The sequence below is a fragment of the Bos indicus x Bos taurus genome, chromosome 16, assembly GCF_003369695.1.
Source record: "Bos indicus x Bos taurus breed Angus x Brahman F1 hybrid chromosome 16, Bos_hybrid_MaternalHap_v2.0, whole genome shotgun sequence".
Classification (NCBI taxonomy): domain Eukaryota; kingdom Metazoa; phylum Chordata; class Mammalia; order Artiodactyla; family Bovidae; genus Bos; species Bos indicus x Bos taurus.
In genome coordinates, this window is record NC_040091.1 from 25,549,476 (window position 1) to 25,571,954 (window position 22,479).

At 36.9% G+C, this 22,479-nt stretch overlaps 1 protein-coding gene across 4 annotated transcripts; it reads left to right on the top strand.

The window, feature by feature from the left end:
• BROX (BRO1 domain and CAAX motif containing) lies at window positions 1-21,352 on the top strand. Of its 4 annotated transcripts, none has more exons than XM_027564507.1 (13): window positions 1-415; window positions 2,851-2,967; window positions 6,140-6,246; window positions 6,556-6,652; window positions 9,931-10,026; window positions 11,020-11,092; window positions 12,074-12,179; window positions 13,135-13,224; window positions 14,785-14,870; window positions 15,667-15,748; window positions 16,045-16,195; window positions 17,593-17,752; window positions 18,970-21,352. In XM_027564507.1, the coding sequence occupies exons 2-13, from the start codon at window positions 2,867-2,869 to the stop codon at window positions 19,054-19,056; spliced, it is 1,236 nt and encodes a 411-aa protein (XP_027420308.1). In that variant the 5' UTR covers window positions 1-415; window positions 2,851-2,866; the 3' UTR covers window positions 19,057-21,352. The 4 variants fall into 4 exon arrangements, with proteins under 4 accessions (XP_027420308.1, XP_027420309.1, XP_027420310.1 ...); XM_027564508.1 differs by lacking the exon at window positions 1-415 and adding an exon at window positions 748-849; XM_027564509.1 differs by lacking the exon at window positions 1-415 and adding an exon at window positions 811-994.
• The last annotated feature ends 1,127 nt before the right edge of the window (window positions 21,353-22,479 follow it).

A 22,479-nucleotide genomic window follows, 5' to 3' on the forward strand; every position in this document is an offset into this window, starting at 1 on the left:
GAGGCCCCGCCCCGGGTTAGGTTGAGGCCGCCCCGCTCCCCCAATTGGCTGCCATTGCTACTAAGGAATTCTTCCTCGGCTTAGGAGGCTCGGCCAGCCATGCTCTTTGTCTCTAGAGGAGACCGCAGCTCACGAGGAAAGACTGTGGAGGAATATCTTTAAAAGGGCTGAGGAACGAAGTGTTTTAAGGGGGCTGCGACAACGCGGCAGCCTCCACTACCGAGGCGGCGGAGCGCGCCGAGCCTCGGTAGTTGTCATGGCCGCCATGGGCACGTGACCGCGGCTCGCGCAGGCTTCGTTCCGTCGCTCTGGTTCGGTAGTCCCGGCTTGCCGACTCCCTCCCTTTCTCGTTTGAGGAGTCGGACATTGCCTTTCTTCCCTCAGGAGGACTGCTGTACAGACTCCGAGGAATCTGGTAAGTATGTTATGAGGCTGAACCTGTCGTCTCCCTACAGTGCCGAGCAATAGGGTCAAGCCTTTTTACACCGGTTCCATAGACTCCCGGATAAGTGGTCTACAAAAGTTTCCTCCTAGTGCCTCCAAACAAATGAAAGAAAATCCACGTTAGCCCCACGAATCAATGGTGGTAACAAGCTAGGTTCGCTGAATCCCCTTGCCCGCGTCTCCACTAGCAGTCGGGGTGTCTCATAAGCTATACGTAGGGGTTTGTTTAGGCACCTCTGTCCGCCTCTCCCAGTTGGATAGTATCGGCTTTCCACAAAAATGTCTGTTTAGGAGGGGCTCGCTAGGATATGCGCCTGCGCAAGGTCACGGCGTTCAACTGGTCTGGGCACCGGAGGAAGAGGCTGGGTGGTAAACAGGAAGTGGACCTTCGGAGCTCTGGTGGCGGTAGGTGACTCGGGGACCCAGGGTCTCCAGAGTGGGGGACCGTTGTCGGTAGTCAGACTTTTCTTGTGGCAGCCGGTTTAGGCGGCAGGCTCGATCCGACTGTTGTGCTGCGTGGTTTTAAAGACACCCTTCCTTGCATCTGCAGGTGGGTGTGTCGTGTTTTTACCCCACCCTTCGAATTCTTGAAAACCGGAGTGCGAGTCTCTCCCCGGACAGATCGGCCAGGGGCAAAGGACAGAGTATTTACCCTCTTCGTTCCTAAAGTAAAAGTGTACGGAACTTAAAACATTTCAGCCACTAAGTGGGAGGGCGAGCTAAAATAGTATTTGTGGAAAATTTAAACTCACAATCAGAGTATTGTGTGCCACAATTTCTAGGAGGCTTGGTTTATATGTACAGAGATGCTGTATTAGTTTACATACGTTATAAAGGAGGTTTAAGTGGATGATGTTTAGAAGGTTATATATTTTTGAAGCCCTTGTTAATTGGATTGAGTCGTAAGTGAACTTACTCAATTTTTCACTGGGTACACAATGCACTTTCTCTTCCTTAAATATCTGGTGCTCTCCAAAGGCGGTTTTGACATGAATAACTAAATGTAGTAAGGGAGATGCATAAAGTAGGTATTTTTTACACTGAGCAGCCCACGCTTTTTTCCCAATAGGAAAAGTTAATGGACAACATTGTATAATGCTTTCAAATTTTCAAATTCAAATTTCAAATAAATCTTACCGAATTTCTACTTCTGGAATCTAACTGCCATAGTTAAGTCTTCAGCTTTGCCTTCCTGTATTATCTTCACTATTCACACAAAAACTTTTAAGCAAGTGGAACACACTTTTTTTTTTTTACCGGAAAGGTGTGAAACTTAATTTTTTTTAAGTTGGAATTTCATTTGGGTAGTTTTTTTAAAATGTCTTGGTTTTTAAGAATCGATATATTTTTTAAATTTATTGATGTATAGTTGATTTACAATGTTGCGTTAATTTCTTCTGTACAGCAAAGTGACTCAGTTATACAAACACATATTCTTTTTCGTTATAGTTTATCACAGGATATTGAACATAGTTTCCTGTGCTATACAATAGAATCTTGGTGTTTATCCATCCTGTATACTAGTTTAGGCTTCCCTGGTGTCTCAGTGGTAAAGAATCCTCCTGCCAGTGCAGGAGACGCAGAAGACGTGGTTTTGATCTATGGGTCCAGAAGATCCTCTCAGAGGAAATGGCACCCCACTCCAGTGTTCTTGCCTGCAAAATCCCATGGACAGAGGAGCCTGGTGGGCTACAGTCCATAGGGTCACAAAGTTGGACACAGCTGAGCAACTGAGCACACACACATGCGTGCATTGATTCTTGTTAGCTATTCTGTCAAAAGTATATTTATTATAGAACATATGCTATAAATAGTTGGCCTCAGCAGTATCACATGGGAAATATAGTTAATTTAAGACTTCTTTCAAGTATCGTTGGCGGTCTTAATAGGGGTCACCATTTGAACTTGTTTTGGAATTACATTTTCCTGGTCCTATGCCTGTTACATTTTCAGCTGTCCAACCAAAGTCCAGTGCTCTGCTACTCAAAAGTGTAGACTGGGAACCAGCAGCATCAACTTCTGAGGTCTGCCACAGATTGTTGAATCAGAACCTACATTTTTAACAAGAACTCTCACCCCTTGGCCCAGGGTGATTTCTATCACAGTAAAGTTTAATCATTACTGCTCCAGCATGTTTAACATTGCAGTTACTGTGAGCATATTTCCAGATACATTTTTTTTTAATAGGCTTTACCTAAATAAACATAGGCTGCTATAGACAATTGAAACAAGATTGACTGTGGCAGTGAAGTATTTTATATATATATGTCTGTTTTATATATTTTTATATGAAAGTATATATCCTATGGTAATTTAAAATTTTTACTTAAAAATATTTTAGTACTATTTACATTGCTTATTAAATGTTTTAGTTTTAGTTTTTATACATTTCTTTTTTGTCAATAGGAAATATCTGGAGAAAATGACACACTGGTTTCATAGGAACCCATTAAAAGCCACAGCTCCTGTCTCTTTTAACTACTATGGTGTAGTCACTGGCCCTGCTGCTTCAAAAATTTGCAGGTAAGTGTTAGACAGTCTCTACAAATACTGATTGAGCCACTCTTAGATACAGGGTCCTTTTATAGGGCCGTGAACAGTGCAGAAGTATGTAACACACCATCCCTAACCTTAGACTCCTTGTTGTTTAGTCCTGAAGTCCTGTCCTACAACTTATACATGACATGTGGAGAGTTAAGTCATAGATTATTTAAGCTGGGTCCTAAGTTTTAGACCAGTAAGTGAGTCCTGAAGAGGCTAAAGCAATTACAATTAAAGAGTTAAGACGTATGTTACAACAGTACAAGAGACTCCACAAAGTCATATTTGGATATTGTTAATTGACCAGATACTACATTAATTGAGTTCTGAGCTGGGAGAGATTTCCCTTTGACCTGAAATAGCCTTCAGGTTGTTCAGTAGGAGAGAGGACTTGAACTGGGATTTAAATGAATTGTATGCCTTAGATCGGGGTTGCCAGACTGTGTCCTTTAGATTGGCCCACAGCTTGTTTTTATAAATAAAATTTTATTAATTAGAACACAGCTGCCACCCCCCCCCCATTACAGATTGTCTTTGGGTGCCTTCCCTCTCTACAATAAGGTTGAATATTCCCAAGTGAGACTTTATGGCCCACAAGATCTAGAGTATTTATCTTCAGGCCATTTACAGAAAGAGTTTACTGATCCCTGACTTAGATAGTAAGAAGGGAGAGGAGAAAGTCATTTCTGTTAGGAAAACCTTTGTTCTAGGGAGTGTGAATAGAGCAGTTTCACTGAGAGATAGATACAAGAGATACAGAGAGATATAAGAGATAGATAACAAAAGAGATAGGTATAAGAGAGGTTTTGAAGGAGGTATCAACTAGCCAGATTGACTGATTTGCTCTGAAAAGCTGAAAAGAATTCAGTCTATGAGATTCAGAACCTAGATGATCAGGACATTGGTGGTACCATTAAAGGAAAATTAAAAGAATCACTGCTTTTGGTGGAAAGAAGTAATCAGAGCAGAAGGTAGGAAAACCGATGTATTGATCTAGATCAGGAGTTAGCAAGCTTTTTCTGTAAAGGGTTAAATACTGTATACATTTGTATATATTTTAGGCTTTGAGAGCTATACACAGTCACAATTGAATTATTCTTCTTTATTTTACAAAAATAAGCTGTGGGGCATATAAAAATAAGTTATAAGTTGTAGTTTGCCAACCCCTAATCTTAGATTCCCAGACTCTTGTTGTTCAGTTGCTAAGTTGTGTCCTACTCTTTGTGACCCCATGGACTCTAGCAGGCCAGGCTCCTTTGTCCTCCACTATCTCGTAGAGTTTGCTCAGATTCATGTCCATTGAGTCGGTAATGCTATCTAACCATCTCATCCTCTATTGCCCTCTTCTCCTTTTGCCCTCAATCTTTCCCAGCATCAAGGTCTTTTCCAGTGAGTCAGCTCTTCCCATCAGGTGGCCCAAATGTTGGAGCTTCAGCTTCAGCATCAGTCCTTCCAATGAATATTCAGGGTTGATTTCCTTTAGGATTAACTGGTTTGATCTCCTTGAGCTCAAGGGACTCTCACAAGTCTCCTCCAGCACCACAGCGCAAAAGCATCAGTTCTTTGGTTCTCAGCCTCCTTTATGGTCCAACTCTCATATCCGTACGTGACTACTGAAAAAACCATAGCTTTGTCTACATGGACCTGCTAGACATTGGTCCCAGCTTAACTGTTTCATCTGTGGCATTGGGCAGGTCTCTTAACTCCTTTGGGTCTAATTACTCATCTATAAAGTTAATAACCTAAATTAGATACTTCTAAGGTACACTTGTCTCAAATTCTGTCATTTTAAGATGAATTTAACTTTACGCAAGTTGGTTTTCAGGTAATGACGGAATGCCTACTTGGAAATAGCTGGCAAAGTATTTGAGCCTTAGAATAGGCCTTAAGGATTCAAATTGTTTTCATAGTCCAGAATGACTCCCTCCAAGCCTTTGGAGGGAGTATCAGATTCATAAGGTAGCCCATCCCATTTTTGGTCAGCTGCATATAGTTATTGGTATATACTTTCTTGAATCAGCCTCCTAAGAGTTAGTACCAATGCATAAACACTCCATCTGGACCATATAGGATTAAGTTTGTGCTCTCTTCTAAATATTACTGCTATGTTACAGTTCTTCTGAATCTTAAAAGTATTTGAAATGTTAGTATTATTTCACTCAACAAAGAATTTTGAGTATGTGCTTTATCCCAGGCACTTACTAAGTTCTGGATATACAGTCCCTCCTCTTGCTGCTTACAGTTTAGTCTTTCTTTAGTTATCCACACACAATTGTTTTCAGTCCTTCTCTATGTAATATGATTTCTGGATCCCTCACTAAGCAAGTTGCCTTCTGAAATTAGATAGAGAAGTGAAACAGGTGTAGATCTAGGATTAGATGTAAAGTCGTCCTCGTAGATGAGACCTCAGAAGAATAAAGAGCAGGGAGCCAAAGACTGAACATTGTTGGAGGTGGGAATACAAAGGGGACATGGAAGAAAATAGAGGAGTAACTTGTAGAGATAAGAGAAGAATTTGGAAATTTTAGTGTTATTGGAATCAAGGGAGAAAAGAATTTTGGAAAGAGACAATAAGTGTCTGCCACATTTATTGCTGCAGAGAATCAAAGGAGCCAGGAGATGAGGGAGCATTTTTAAAATAACTAGTGGCCTCATTTTTTTTGCATATTTATATGTGTTGTATTATAGAGTGCAATTTTAAAATATGATTTTGAACTTAAATATATTTTGACATAATGTCAAACTTTGAAATTTTAAGAGGATATTAAAGTTATACACAAAAGTTAAATTTTAATTTTTCAAAAAACTTTTATTGTGAACTGGTCAGATTAATGTACTCTTAATTCCTTCCTCCCATCTTAAATGCTTGTGTTAGTTTGATTATTTTAAATTAAAACTTGGTGTGCATTTTCATGATTTACCCCTTTAATTGGACTGAGCTTATTTTAGTATAATTTCTAAAACAATCATTACTAGAAATTTCACTTATCTCCATTATTAGTCCTAATTAAATTCATTCCTATGTACTTAGAAAGGTCTTAGAAGAGGGTTGTGTACCTGGATTTAAGCTTTTACAATTGAAACTTTTTAGCCATATTTACATAGATGCATTGTAATATAGCTTACTTTATTATCTGTTTCTGTCTCTCATAAGTGACCTGAGATCATCTAGAGCACGACTGCTTGAATTGTTCACTGATTTGAGCTGTAATCCAGAAATGATGAAAAATGCAGCAGATTCGTATTTTTCACTTTTACAAGGTTAGTTTATTCAAATGAACTAAAGTTTTTAAAAACTCAGCTATGGAGAAATCCAAATTTAAGTAGTCTTCTAGGCTATATCCTTTGGTATGCTTGAGTTTCAGAAATGTGAAAATGTAAAGGTGGTACGTGGTCTTTATAACATTTTGAAAATTAAATGTGTGTATATTTCATATTATGTTCCCTTAGGAGAAGGGGAGTGCAGTTGGAGGTTTCATTCAGGTACCTGAAAAAGTCATCTGAATAATGTTCTAAAGAGAACACTCGGTATTTCTTGTAAAATTTAAAATGTTGTCTTCCTTTTTATAGGTTTCATTAATTCATTGGATGAATCTACCCAAGAAAGCAAGTTACGATACATTCAAAATTTCAAGTGGACTGATACATTACAGGGACAGGTTCCAAGGTGAGCAGCACCAACGGTACTAAATTGAAACCATTTTTGTAACTATTTAGATAGTGATTTAACTCATAGCTTCGGTATTAAAGAAACAAAATACAAATCTGGTCAGCATTTTCCTTTCTCGGGAAATTAATGAAAAAATGTTGACGTAAACTTCTAATACAGTCTATTAAGTAAAAGCAAAATTTGTTTGTCCTGGACCACATCTGTTTTTGAGATAATCAGTGTTAAATCTTAACTAGAATTGAGAAGCCTTGCTTTTTTTTTTTTTTTTAACACCAAAAATATTTTGTATTGGGGCATAGCCGATTAACAGTGTTAACAGTAGTAACCATGGCAGTGATGGTTGCAGGTGAACAGCAGAGTGATCGGCCATATACACACATGTATCCGTTCTCCCCCAAACCCCCTCTCCAGAGTTCCACGTGCTGTATAGTAGGTCTTTGTTGGTTATCCATTTTAACAGCCTTGACTTTTAATAATACACAAAGAATGGTTTGAGAATTTGAAATCCGAATTCCCAAAATTGGCCTTTGCCTCCATTCAAGCAGAGCTGAGTTTTGGTTTCTCCATTCCTTTTCTTTTCTGATGGAGAGTTCAGAAGTCTTCGGTCACTCTTCTTTTTTCTTTCTCCCTCGTTCCACCCCAGCTCCATACTTTTTTGACTCACAGTACTGTGTTTATTTTTCTGTAATTTCAGTGTTTCTGCTCTTTTTAAAAACTTCCGCTCAAAACTTTATCAGTCACCTGAGACTAGTTAGATTGTAATAGGAAGCTGATTATAATCGTGCTGAATTTTTAACTGCCTTTTTTAAAAAAAACACCATTGGGTTCTGGGTTTTTTCCCCCCAAATTTTTTTTTGTATTGGGGAATCAGCCATTAACAACGTTGTGATAGTTTCAGGTGAACAGCGAAGGGACTCAGCCAGACGTATACATGTATCCATTCTTTCCCCAAACTCACCATTGGGTTCTTTAAATGGTCATATATCTGTGTCTCAATTTGCTTTAGAGTTACCTTTTATAAAATCAGAAAGGAAGAAAATTGGGATTGCTGAACAGCCAGGGCAGGCATTACAGTGGAAGGAGTGTGGAATTTGGATTCATACACATGGAGATGCAACCTCAGAGCTTCTGTTATGTGAATATTTGCTTCCTCAGCCATATGTTGGGGTTACAGGTATAGGGCTTCTGTGAGCAGCAAAACAGGAAATCTTACATTAAGGGACTAATGTAATGTCAGACGTTGAATAGACATTCAGTAAATGTTAGTTTCCTTTGTTCCTTTGGAATATTGTATGTGGAATTCATAAACTGGGTAGGAAGTTAGGGACCGTGAATCCCTTCCAAATTTTAATATTCTGGGATACCAAGGTTTTCTGAGTAAGTTCTCATTTTCTATTTTCTTTATGTACTCCTTTGTACTTCATCTACACTTGAAGGAATATTTATCTTAAAAACTTTTTTCTTTAAAAGAATCAAAGCTCTATCATTCAATTACAAAACTTTGGCAGATTCTAAAGTGTTCCCATTTTTTTAACAACATTTCTCAGCATAGTTTTATGAGACAGTGAGGAATTAATTATATGATAAAGGTCTTAAGTTATAATGTTGACTATTCAGTACATCTGAGATTTTTAAGTTATTTTATCCTTGATTGCTGCTTATTTAATGGAAAGTGTGCTGTGAGTGTATCTGTTCTGAAAAATATCAAGTATACGTACTCTTAACTACTACCTAGATGTGGTACAGTGGAGATAGAGTGTTCGGGAGCAAGGCAGATTGAAAGAAGGGGTGGGCAAGAGAGAGCTCTTCATGAGGCTTTTATATAAATTAACAAAACTATCCTATTACTAAAGGTAAAGTTATACATTTGGTATGCCTCCTAGGTCACCATTGCTGGAATTACTAGATGTGGTTACAAGACATAATTCATTGGAAAGCTCTCAGTGCTGAAAAATATAAGCTCTTAAACTATGCATTAAATTTGTTTTGGCATGAGAAACTATTTTAAGGAGTTTGTTCATAACTGTCATATTTTGATGTTATATTAAACAGGATCACTTTTAAGTCATTTTTGAATTATATGTTTTGTAATGAATCTTTTTTTTTTAATCTAAAAAGTTTCCATGTCTCTGTTCATTTTAAGATGGAGACAACAATTAAATAAAACATGCAAAGCAGAGTCACAATTCTAGTTTCTTCCCTTTGGATAATCTTTCTGTGTCTTTAGTATTATGTGTGTATATAAGGGTATTACTTCTGGTTATATAAGGGTATTCTGGTTTTTTACTTAATCATTTGAGACAAATGCAGTAATACATGAATTTTCAGGATCTTAACAGTAGTGAATAAAAATATTATCTTTTTTGTTTCATAAGCTTTTTACCATCTTTCTGTTGTATTTAGTGATAGAATCTGAAGGAAACAAGATGTAAAAAATACTTATCTTTAAGACCTTTTTTTTTTAATAGTACACTGATTGACTTAGCATTCAGAATCTTCTGCAGGTTCACATCTTGGCTTTTCGTTCTCTTGTTCCTCGACTTCTCTTTATAAATTGGCAACTTCAATCAAGCTAGTTAGGTCACTGCCATCAGAAAAATCTTTATCCTTTCTTGTGCTATAACAGTGTCATTCCTTCATCTGGAATGTCTTTCTGCTTCCCTTCTAGCCATCTTTCAAGGCACAGTTCAGATTCTGTTTATACCAGTAAGCCTTCAGTCATTCTAGCCTATGATCTTTCCTCTGAAATCTGTTTTCTTAAAATATGGTAGTTGCTCCAGAAGCAACAGGATACTTGTTAAAAATGCAGATTCTGCACACTTGTAGACTTTTTTTGTGAGATAAGTTCCAGAAATCTGTGTTTTTAAAGCTATTCAGTATACAGTAACCTTTGGGAACTATTGTTCTCATGTTTACTGTTACGGAGTACATACTGGACCTTCATGTTTAGTCATTTCTTGAATTTTTATTTTTAATAGAGGATAATTGCTTTACAGTGTTGTCTTGCTTTCTGCTGTACAACACTGTGAATCCCCCATAAATATACATATACCCCTTCCCTCTTGAGCTTCTCTCTCACCACCACCCCCATAGTCATTTGTTGCTAATTATATGTGCGCTTGTGTCTTATCTCCCCACCGATATTAAATACAAGGACTCTCTTCATTTTTTCAGTGGGTATTTAGCTCTATAATTTTGGGTAAGATTTATTGCAGGATTCATATAGAGATGTCTCAATCATGGATAGTACTTAATGATCATGTTTATAATTCTAGTGCCCAGCAGGATGCTGTTTTTGAATTAATTTCCATGGGATTTAATGTTGCTTTATGGTATACCAAATATGCTTCAAGACTGGCTGGAAAAGAAAAGTAAGTTAAAAGGAGAGGGTTATATGCATATGTACTATTTTTCAAATATTTCAGGCCTACTGATTAAAGTACCACTTCTGATAAATGTAAGGTTGCCTCATAATGTTGGTATTTTTAAGTACCAGAATCACAGAGCCCGCTGTTAAAAGCAAAAAGAGTTTTCATAATCTTGTCATGGGGATGGTCTTTCTAACTAAAACCTCAAACTATGAAAAGAAAATGTTGACTATTTGACTGCATAAAAGTACCATAAACAAAGTTTAAAAACAAATGACAGACTGGGCCTAAGAAATTGTAGTGCATCTGACAAATTGTTTTTATAATCTGTGCTGTTACAGATCAACAGGGAAAAGACCAACAAATCAATTGAAAATAAGCAAAGGACATAAACAGGCAATTCACCAAAAAAGACAAAGGCTTATAAGTATGTGAAAGATGTTTTGAAGGATTAAGGGACTGTGAAATAAAATGAGATAGAGTTGTTACAATAGTACAGGTGAATGTCAGCAATAGGAAGCTGGCAACTACCAACTGTGGTAGAGCTGAACGTGGGAATAATAGTCCGCAGCCATTTAAAAATGGGGTTGAATGTATGTGCTGATGTGAAATAGTGTCTGAAGTAATTTAGGTGATTAAAACAAGAGTAGAGTGAATACTGTGTATGTATGTGTTTTTCAAGTATGTGCATGCTTTACATGTATATTGATTTATGCTTGTTTATGTATGAAAAGTATCTGGAAGGAAAAGCAAGAAGCCTTTGTCCAGACCCCTGGACAGGAGCTCTTTTTCATTTGTCATCTCTTCTTTTTGGATTTTTTTCATGTACATTTGTTAGTTTTCTAAGTGTTAAGTCAAATTTTTTACAAGGAAGAAACATAGTGAAAAACACAAATGATTGACTTTTGCAGTTTTATGAGAATATATTAGTTGTTGGTTTTAATACCAGAAGCAGGATTCATCCTGTAGCTAACGTCACCTCTCTCTCTCCTTCAGCATAACAGAGGATGAAGCAAAAGAAGTCCATCGAAGCTTAAAAATTGCAGCTGGGATTTTTAAACATTTAAAGGTAATAATAGAATATGTTAATACTTTAATTGTTGAAATAATTTTTATTGCCTTCTTGGGGTGAAGGAATTATTTAATCATGTAAAAAGAACTAGTGTGTGTTCTGTTTTCCTTATATTAAGTACCTTGTTGACGAGTGCAGCCAATTAACAGAATATCGTCTCCACTTGAGAGAATCATCCATGACTTTTATAATTAGATGATGCAGGTGGTACTTCACTGCTTGTTTTTCTGTCTCTTAAAAGATAGGAGAAAGCAAAACACAAAATCTGATAGTTCTCAGCATTTCTCTTTGCTGTCTGCACACTTGGCAGGAGTATTCATGATTCTGCAAAATGGAATTTTCTGAGTATATTCTCTGTATTAGAGTGAAAATGCTAGCAGGTCAGTCAGTACACACTAATTATATTTAATTTCCTGGAGATGTGATGGGAATAAGGGAAAAGACTAAAATGTTTTCCAACCAGAATTACCCCCACTTCATTCTAATTAAACCAATATTTACTGAAGCCTCCTGGAAGCCAGTGTTGCACTTTCTCATGAGGAGATAGTTTTATGGTGATGGAAAGAGCTGTGATCCTGAGTCTGCTACAGAAATGAGCTTCTTTGTATCTCCTAGTAGTAATGTGAATGAACAGTTCTGGCTCTCATGCAAAAGGGAACTAGGTTACCATGTCAGTGAAACATTTTCTAAATTGAGAATATGACTTGCATATCTAAGCAATGTATCATGACCCAGATTTTGCTCTTGAGTTTCTTATCTTGACAAAAGTTTATTAAAAAACTTTAAAAGATTTAGTGTACGGCAACTTTTATTCTCTGTAAGCTTCATATTGCTCCTTCATACACAATTTTTATTTGTATCCTAAATTTCTGATAAATCCCCAAATCAGGTGTCTCATAACTTCCATTTTCTTTATCTCTAACAACTGAGTTAAAATTTGGCTTCTTTGTTGATTTTTGTTTTTTTTTTCTCTCTCAGGAAAGTCATATCCCAAAGCTCATTACACCTGCAGAAAAGGGGCGGGATTTAGAGGCACGACTCATAGAAGCTTACATCATCCAGTGTCAGGCTGAAGCTCAAGAAGGTATCCTAAATATTGTAAGATTGTTGTTGTTGTTGAAGAATTAGCATTTCACTCTTCTTTTTTAAAAATCAGTTAGCTGGAATTAAGTTTCAGAATTTGGGAAATTTATAGTGAGGAATGACTTTTAGCATTTGCCTCCATTTTTCGTTAGCAGGAAAGGACTTACAGTTTAATGACTCTTCAGAGGATTCTGATTTCATGCATTTCTGGTAGCATAAAATTAAGTCTGTAACTCATCTTTGCCTCACCAACTTTTTTTTCTCTTCCACTGTTTGGCTTACCTTGAAATCTTCACTTTTGAATGGCAGGAAATAAAGAGTTATATGAAAATAATGAGACTTCATAGGCTTTTGTTGTTCTTTATTTCAAACTGTAGTGCCCTGAAAGTATTTGTTTTCTCTTACATCATGCAATTTTGTAGTAGTGGTTTTCTGTGAATAGTAAATAGCTAGTGATTATGTCGGAGAAGGCAGTGGCACCCCACTCTAGTACTCTTGCCTGGAAAATCCCATGGACAGAGGAGCCTGGTAGGCTGCAGTCCATGGGGTCACTAAGAGGCGGACACGACTGAGCAACTTCACTTTCACTTTTCACTTTCATGCATTGGAGAAGGAAATGGCAACTCACTCCAGTGCTCTTGCCTGGAGAATCCCAGGGACGGGGGAGCCTGGTGGGTTGCCGTCTGTGGGGTCGCACAGAGTCAGACACGACTGAAGCGACTTAGCAGCAGCAGTGATTATGTAAGGAAATGATACCAGCACCAACAACTCAGTGTTTAGTTTGTTTACATTTGTATTTTCTGCAGCTTACTTTTCATGTTAAAACTTTTAACAAAAAACTTCAGTGGATTAAAATCCCGATAGATGGGAGACTATCTTTTCCTTTTATAATTGAACTTAAAGTGAATGCAAGGGAACTTAATCATATAATACACTTCATTGTATTTTTGTTATAGTAACAATTGCTCGAGCAATTGAGCTGAAACATGCTCCTGGACTAATTGCTGCTCTGGCATATGAAACAGCCAATTTCTATCAGAAAGCTGGTAAGTTTACAGTTCTGTTTTTTAGTCTTTAGGTTTTCACAGTAAGCTGTTGGCTTAGTAGGCAACAAGCAAAACCAAAGGATTTTCAGATTGTTTCATCATTTGCAAAGCTGGAATAATATCTACATTATTTTATTACCCTTATTTAAAAGAAAATAAAAGAATTACAAATGTTCACAGTTGATAGGCTCCATAATTTCTAGTGAAAAGGACAGTGCTGTCCTTTTTAACCAGTTATGTCTAATAGTTAAACAATTGTTTTTCTTTTGAAGTGTTTTTGATCTTTATAACAACTTTATATTACTGTCCTTATTTAGGTAAGAAACTGAAATCCAGAGAATTAGCATAACTAATTTGTAATTTAACAGCTTGCAGGTGTGAGGCTGGGACTAGTGCTCAGGTCTTCTCAATCTGATTTTCTTTTCAGTCACTTATTTAGGAAACATGCATATGTTTCTGTTTATGGGATGGTTACCCTTTTAGTTGCTGAGTGTACCGATTCGCAGCCTAGGGAAGAAGAAAAACATGTAACCACATTATTATAACATGAAAAAGGTGTTGTCACAGGGGTGAAATAAAAACCTAAAGGATCTGGGTATGCTAGAGAAAGCTTTCTAAAGGAAGTTGGTGGTTTAGTCTCATTTTGAAATAGAAATAGAAATTCTAGGTTTGCTTGGATGCTTTAGCTTATGGAAAGAGTAGAAAATTCTGTAGTACATACAGAGATAAGAAAGAACTTAGTGCATTCTGGAACCTTTAGACAGATGCTCTTAGCTGAAACAGAATGAGTGGTAGGAGCAAAGGGTAAGAAAGTATGCATGTGTGAGATTACAAATTGATTCGTAAGCCTATGTAAGAAGTTTGGCCTTTGTTCAGTAGCTGTTTGGGACTCCTTAAAAGATAAAACTGATAAACTCCTTAAAAGAAGTAAAAGTGATTTGATTGGGTTTGAATTTAAGAGCCGTATTATTGTAAGCTGAAAAATGGGCCTGCTAGTGAAGTAGTAGTAAGGCTGACCGTAATCACTTCTTCCTAAGTACTATGGAAGAAATAATGAAAGCTTTGACAAAGACAGCAAAGTAGGCCATGGAGAGGAAGAAATAGATTTGAGAGGTGTTGGGAAGGAGATATGATCATGCGTATTTTATACAAGATGCAGCAGTGGGGTGGTGAATAAGGGTTAGGAGAGTATCCTTGTTTCTGACTTGGATGTCTAGAGTACTCTTTGCATTGTTATTTACATAAAATATTTAAAAGAGATACTCTAAGAGTATTTGTATTTCTCTCGAAGTTCTCAGTCATTTCTATTGTATCATTATCTCCAACTTAAATTACATGAATCATCAAATCAAAGAGGTGCCCTGGTATTTAACCTGTCTTATTGTGTAGTTAAAATATAGTTATGGGAAAATGAATCACTGTAAATAAAGTTTTTAAAATGTAAATGCTTGAGTTTTAGGTGTGAATGGCATTCTGCTTTTAGCATCTGAACACATGAACTAAAAGTCTTCTAGTGAATCAGGGTGAAATTATATTTTGCTTTTTAAAATGTAACTTTAGATCATGCTTTATCCAGTTTGGAGCCTGCATACTCTGCTAAATGGAGAAAATATCTTCACTTGAAAATGTGTTTCTACACAGCTTATGTAAGTATTTTTCACCCAAAACAATGTGAGTTACTGTCTCTTCAGCCCCTTGAGTGCCAATTCTGTCATTTCTCCAGGCTCTTCGTTAGCATTTTACAAATAATGGACAGCTCTCAGTAAATGTTCCCTGATAGTCAGTGCAGCCATTGTGGAGTAAAGTGGGTGGAAGGAGATGATGTAGAGCTGGGTTATAGCAATGGAATTGCTATTTGATTCAAACCCAGTTAAGCTGCAACCTTCTGCAAACTTCATAAGAATTCTCTATAATTTTGTCCTGTTCATTGGGAAAGATATTTACTAATTCTAATCTTAAGACTTAACCATGCAGTATATCAACCTGGGTTGGTGAAGAATTATTAATAAAATTTCTTATAGCTTATAATCTGCTTTTAGACACACTGTGTAACATCCTTTGCAATCCCAGATTTGATGTAGATATTTGAAGAGTAAATAGCCTACTCTAGGCTGGCAACTTTTTCTTAAAACCTGGTTAGTCCTTAATCTCAAAGTCCTCCTTCCCTCTACCCTGTGCATTAGCTTAGTAATTTCCCTCCTTTATTCACTCTGCCCTGTTTGTTTGTTTTTTTGTTTGTGTTTGTTTTGTTTGTTTTTTTAACCCCCACAGAGATGGGGGTTAGCTTATTCAAGGAAAGAAGTGTAAGGGATTGCATTGATTCTTCCAACAATGCACAAAAGCATTTCTTTATCTGACGCATATAGAAAACAGTGACAGTGGAAAGCATCATTTGAGAAGAGAATGAATAAAAATATGTGTGTGTGTGTTTTTTTTAATCAGGCTTATTGTTATCATGGTCAGACTTTGTTGGCTAGTGATAAATGTGGTGAAGCAATCAGATCACTCCAAGAAGCAGAAAAATGTAAGTATCCCACCAGAATATTAACTCCCCTTTTAAAAACTAATGTTTTATCAGAAAGAGGAATAGGCAGTTAAAAGAGATTTTGGCTGAGATCATGAAAGGGAATGAGATTAAGAGAAGTATTGAAGAAAGAAGTGCTTCAAAAACCTCAAACTTCTAGAACATACCTACCTACCGCTTAACATTATTGTTGGTACTACTCTTACACTAGGTAAAGAGCATCTCTGATGAATAGCGTTTTTAGTATAAACAATAATTGATTATAAGCAAATAACTTGATATCTTTTCACATTCAGTTTATGCAAAGGCAGAAGCATTATGCAAAGAATATGGAGAAACCAAAGGACCTGGACCAACAGTCAAACCTTCGGGACACTTGTTCTTTAGGAAACTTGGAAATCTTGTGAAGAACACTCTAGAAAAATGTCAGCGAGAAAATGGATTTATGTGAGTACAACTCAATATATGATTTTAGTAATATTGATAATGGTATAGTGTATATAGTCAGCCCTCTGTAGTCTATGGGTTTCACATCTGTGAGTCCACCAACCACTGATAGGAAATATTCAGGGGAAAACAATTCTAGAGAGTCCTCAAAAGCAAAACTGCAATTTGCTGCAGGCCAGTCACTATTTACATAGTATTTACCTGAGTTCGATCCCTGGGTTGGGAAGATCCCCTGGAGAAAAGAAAGGGTACCCACTCCAGTATTCTGGCCTAGAGAATTCCATATAGTCCATGGGGTCGCAAAGAGTCGGACATGACTGACTTTCACTTTACGTTGTGGGCTGCCATCTGTGGGGTCGCACAGAGTCGGACAAGACTGAAGTGACTTAGCAGCAGCAGCCGTATTTGCATATAACCTACACATCCTCCTGTAAACTTCAAATCATCTCTAGGTTAGAGATGCAAATACTACTTCATTGCATATAAGGAACCTGAGCATCTGTGGATTTCAGTGATGAGGATCCTGGAACCAATCCACCAAAGATACCAAGGGACAACTATGTTTATAATGTTTAAATAGTAATATTGTTTTAATAATACCACAGTTTGTTACCTCTATTCCTATATGTTTCATATCAAGTTGCATTTAAGTTGAGCATTAATTTTCCATTTAAATTGTTGAAGGATTCACTTATGTTGGACCTAACTTTATTCTACTTCTGATAATGACCCGTAAAAGCAGATTGTAAAACACACATGAATTATTAACTTCAGCCCACTTCTTCTGTCCTAACTTTCTCTTACCTTTTTTTCTCTGCCATCCCTTCTCCATCTGTTACGCACATATAATACGTATCTTCTGTTGACATATTCATCTCCTTCTAGTTTTGGTTATGTATAAAGAAGGGAAATCAGTTTTCTATCAGTCCTGTCTAGTTCTGTCAAGCAGTTTTCCATTATTAAATCAGTGCTGTTCAAGCTGTAGATGAGCACCTGTGTAAGCTGGTAGAATTAATTTTGTCCCTGCTTTTGTCTCTTGCATTCTTCCCGTTTATATTCTAGTTCTGGTCATGCTGTGCTCTTTCACTTCTTTGAACATGCCCAGTTTAACTTTTCATCACCCCAGAAGGCATCCCTGACCCCCCAAAAAAAGACCCCCCTCTTTTGTGTTTTCACAGCGCTCTACATCCCTCATAGCTTCAGTTACATTGCTCTGTAGATGACAGGGTTTCTTGACTTTGTCACCTACTCATCTGTAAGCTGTGTGAGATAAGAAATTATTTTCTATGTTAATCTATGTTAAATTGTAATTTTCTTGCATAGGCTCTTGGACACAGGTAGACACTCAAATAGTTAAAAAATGAATGAATGAATTGCTGTTTATATTTTTTTTGCAGTTACTTTCAAAAAGTTCCAACAGAAGCCCCACAACTGGAACTCAAAGCAAATTATGGTCTCGTAGAACCTGTACCTTTCGAATTTCCTCCTCCAAGTGCGCACTGGACACCAGAAACATTGGCTGCTTTTGATCTCACCAAAAGACCCAAGGATGACAGTGTAAGAGATGGATTGTTTCCGTTCATTGACAGCATTTTAAGAGAATTCAGACTTCACAGTCTGATGTTGTTCTCTAAATAGATAGGTTTGTCTAAATGTTACGTTAGCTAATCACAGCGCTTTGTGTAAAATCTATTGTAGAACTCTCTCACAGATAAACCTCTAGGCCTCAGTTGTCTTCTGATTTCTTACATAGTTGACTGATATGTTTTCAACACATTACCTCGCCATTTTACAGTTGGTCAGAGCCTCTCTTAGGAGTGTGGGAAGACAGGTGTTAAAAGGATGCCTCATCCAGTGTTCATCGTGCTATTGCAGTGTGGTTTTGATTTAGCATAGCGCATGCTATTTGAAGATTTGACCTAATTTCAACATTCTGTGAGATCATCCAGGGGCAAAATAAGATTTCTTTTATTCATTTATATCTTAAGTATATCTTAGTGTGCTAAATAAAATGGTAGATTAAGTGGAAATTTTGAGGTTTGGCTACCAAAAGACAAGAGGTCTGTGAAGAAAAGGGATAGGAATTACTTTACAGACATAGCCCCTTCCTTGAAATTTTTTTTTTAATTTTTTAAAAATTGTATTACTGTGTTTGACTGCACTGGGTCTTTGTTGGGGTCCACAGGCTTCTCTGGTTGTGGGACACAGGGCCAGTGGTTGCAGCCTGTGGGCTTAGTTGCCCTGAGGCCTGTGGAATCTCAGTTCCTTGACCAGGAATTGAACCTATGTCTCCCTGCATTGGAATGCAGATTCTTAACCACTGAAGCACCAGGGAAGTTCCTGGTTTTGTTTTTTATATATAATTTTCTACCCATACTAAAACCATTATTCCTAAAAATAGCAATTTTTGCATCCTGTTCAGCCTTTTAAAATAGTCCTAAGAGGTAGCCTGTTAATGTCACAAGTAATCTTTGAACTTAAGGGTTCCACATTTATAGATTGATCACTCAATTTCCCCCTCCTCAGGAAGACTAAGAATACCATTAGCTTGATTTTTGCCTACCTATCCAGGTTTTCATCTTCAGTGAAAATGTTGCTTTCCTATTTTGTCTTTAGTTGAATTGGTTGGTATGTAGCTTCTGCCACAGCTTTGGTGGTCTCAGTAATACATTTTAATATATCCCCTTTATATTGTGTGAAATAGAATAGACCTAGTGTTTTGTTTTCCAGATCTTAGTTTATGTACTTACAACTGTATTTTTCTTTCTTCCTAGGCTAAACCCAAACCAGAAGAAGTGGTGAAACCTGTGAAAGAACCAGATATCAAACCTCAAAAGGACACTGGGTGCTACATCTCCTAAAATACATTGATCCAGTGTGCACTTTGAATTTGTCTACCAGTAGATAGGATAAACCATGGAACTTCATGTATCTTGCAATGATTTCTCTAAAGCCTATAGATTAATTTAGTACATTCAGAGGGAATCTTCCTTCAGTTTATTCTTGATTTCTAACACAGTAGAGATGTTTTCTGCTTTGTTTCCAAACTCCTTTTGAATCAGGACAACTTGTGGACAATTTTTATTGCACCTCTAAAGGGCATATTTGGGGATTGGGTTTTTTCTCCGAACATCTGGGTAGTAGTCAGTTTCAGGTTAAACACTATAGGCCAGAATCATGTGGTTTCAGGTGTGTTTTTCTATCTTCACAAAGAAAAATTTATTTTCCTTCCTCTTATTTGATACCAGAAGAATGACAAGAATCGGTTTTTAACAGATAGTTTTTTCCCCTCTCTATTATGTCAGCTGGTAGCACAGGGTTGTTACATTCCGTGTCAGTTATCTTTTCTGGTGGGGAAAAAAATTACTTTCAGTTAAGGATCAAAAAATCTTCATACCAAATCACTTACACATGTTGGATTACTCATTAGGTTTATAGGTATATTAAGACCATCCAAAAACTTAACACCTCTGCTGGTAGCCCTGCACTTCATTTCAGCCTCAATAAACAAACCTACAATATTTTTTAAAGTAGTTTTTGTAATGGATTTTTTTTTTTACTTAGGGGACAGAACTTTGTAACAGCTCTTAGTGTTTCTATGTGAGAAGACAGTGAAATGTTTTTGTAGAAGTCATATATTGCATGATGAAAAGAAGGAACTTGAAACCTAAACAAGATAGGTTGTCCTGAATTATACTTGGTAAATCTCTACTTCTTTGTTGCAGAAGATAGAGTAATGCCTTTGTTACCTGATATCAGTGTAAGTGGTTTTTCTATAGTTTTCTAATAACACCCATATCAGAATTGTAATGCTTTAGGTCAAAGGCCATAGCAAAAACTTAGTCAACAGATATGGTATATCTTAAAAACAGCTTGTAATATTTGAAATAGTTTAGTATATACACAATCCTGGGAAATAGTGGATATTTAATACTTTAACAAGAATCACCCCTGTAGATTTATCTTCCTTTGAGTTTCCTAGGGTGTTAGCTAATTTTTCTGTTATAAATGACAGGTTGGTTCAAATAATAGAAACAGTAGTGTATGTTAAGAGCTTACTCCATGCTAGGCACTGTGCTGAGCACTTAAATAGATAAACCTTTGAATCTGCACAGCAATTCTGTGAGAAACAAGTAGAATCTGCACAAAGTATTGAGATAGGAATAAACATTACATTAGGAAGAATAAATATATTATGCCTATCTGAATCAGGATTGTGTTCAAATAAATGATTATTTAAATCATAGTTTATATTCTTGGGGAAAAAAGCTATATAGAATCAGTGAGGGTGTTTTTCTAACATATGAAAATGCTGATTACTCCTTGCTGTATTACACTTAATATTTGAAGCTACAGTTTCCAGAATAAGTGAAGTAATAACTGGGCAGACATTTAGTTTTATTTTGTTGTTTATAGAAAAAGACACTTTAATTTCACTGTATTTTCTGTGCTTTTCTGCCATTTACTGACAAGACTTTAAACTGTACTTGATGCCAGCTTATTACTCTTGGCCTAAGATCTATTTATTTTAGGAACTAGTGCTTATTTAGCCTAGTTACTAAATTTTCACGTTGACATTTTAATGGATTCTACTACTATATATGGAATGAAAACATGTAATAAATGCACAGTGCTTCTGTAAAATGCAGTAAATACTGGTATTAACATTTAATCAATTGGCAACTTCAACATAAGCAGATAGTAAATATTCCGTTGACTCAGCAAACGTGACACTTTTTGACTAAACTATCCCATTTTATATATATGTATATATATATACTGTCCTTTGAAAATGGTGTTGGAAATTTGGGGAAGTTAACAAATGTAACGAAGTTGCATGAACGTCTTAGAGAGATGTAACTGTTTGTGTTAACTGTTGCACACTTAGTTTAAACCACATAATGACAGCTAACATCCTGCTAAAGGTGTTAATACACTGAATTATCTTTTTATTTATGAAAATAAAAGTGATTTTACTTACAATTTCATTGGAATTTTTTGTTTTTCAATAAATGTTTTTCATGTTTATTAAGCTGGTAACAAGGTTCATACAATGTAAAATCATAATTCTTTACAGTTATATTTTAAAATGACAGATGCATTTGTATCTATTGCTTTATGCTACATGAATTCATTAAAATATTCAATGCTCCTTGACCTTTTCAGTTTTTCTTTGGCTTACTGGTACTTATCTTTTCATTTCAAAGCAAGGTTTCAAATCAGCCTGCATATAGTCTTTTTATTTTTTAATATTTATCTATTTATTTGGTTGCAAAAGACCCTGATGCTGGGAGGGATTGGGGGCAGGAGGAGAAGGGGACGACAGAGGATGAGATGGCTGGATGGCATCAATGAGTCAATGGACATGAGTTTGGGTAAACTCTGGGTGTTGGTGATGGACAGGTAGGCCTGGCATGCTGCAATTCATGGGGTCTCAAAGGGTCGGACACGACTGAGCAACTGAACTGAACTGGGTCTTATTTGAGGCATGCAGGATCCTTGATCTTCACTGTGGCATGAGATATCTTTAGTTGCAGCATGTAAACTCTTACTTGGAGCCTGTGGAGTCTAGTTCCCTGACCAAGGATCGAAGCCAGGCCCCCTGCATTTGGAGTGTGGAGTCTTAGCTGCCAGACCACCAGGGAAGCCTCCAGCCTGCATGTATCTTATTCACAGTATTAGCCAGCATGCTGCAGTCTTGTGTACTATGGTGAGCTAAGTTAGAGACCTTATCACTATACAATATTCTGCGGAGAAATTTGGGAGCTTTGAGGTGGCATTTTCAGTACTATATAAATGTACTCAAAATCATATTCAGAAGTATTGCCTTCTAGAGTAATCGTGGTATAGAAAATAAGGCATTTTTTATCTCAATATGTGCATAAAAACGTGTGATTTGGTTTACTTGAATTTTGTATCTAAAGACTGAGTTACTTGCTTAGAATTTACATTTTTGTTTTAAGAAAAACTTTGTAGTAAACTCTAGAGATTAAAATAGTTAATCTGGAGGGAGAGCCTACTGTGAACCATAGAAGAAAAAACTACATCGGGCTGTGCTTATCCAAAAGGCCAGAGCTATCACGCAATTCGACGTATCTGATGCCTGTGATGCGCTTGAGGTGAGTCTCAGAGAAAATGTCGGATCACCCTTTGGCTTGATACTGTCTACAGCATCTCTGGCCATTTGCCTCAAGCTATTCCTCAGCTTTCTGGGGCTGGCTGGGCAGGGCCTCAGGTGGCTGCAGCTCCCAGGCTGGTCGCCTCCGGAATTTTGGACGAATTTC

What these genes read in the sequence shown, in the direction of transcription:
- BROX (XM_027564507.1), top strand. Translation starts at nt 2,867, where the DNA reads ATGACACACTGGTTTCATAGGAACCCATTAAAAGCCACAGCTCCTGTC. An exon ending in TCAGGCTGAAGCTCAAGAAG is followed by an intron (nt 12,180 to 13,134) that starts GTATCCTAAATA and finishes TTTTTGTTATAG; the next exon opens with TAACAATTGCTCGAGCAATT. An exon ending in AAAGACCCAAGGATGACAGT is followed by an intron (nt 17,753 to 18,969) that starts GTAAGAGATGGA and finishes CTTTCTTCCTAG; the next exon opens with GCTAAACCCAAACCAGAAGA.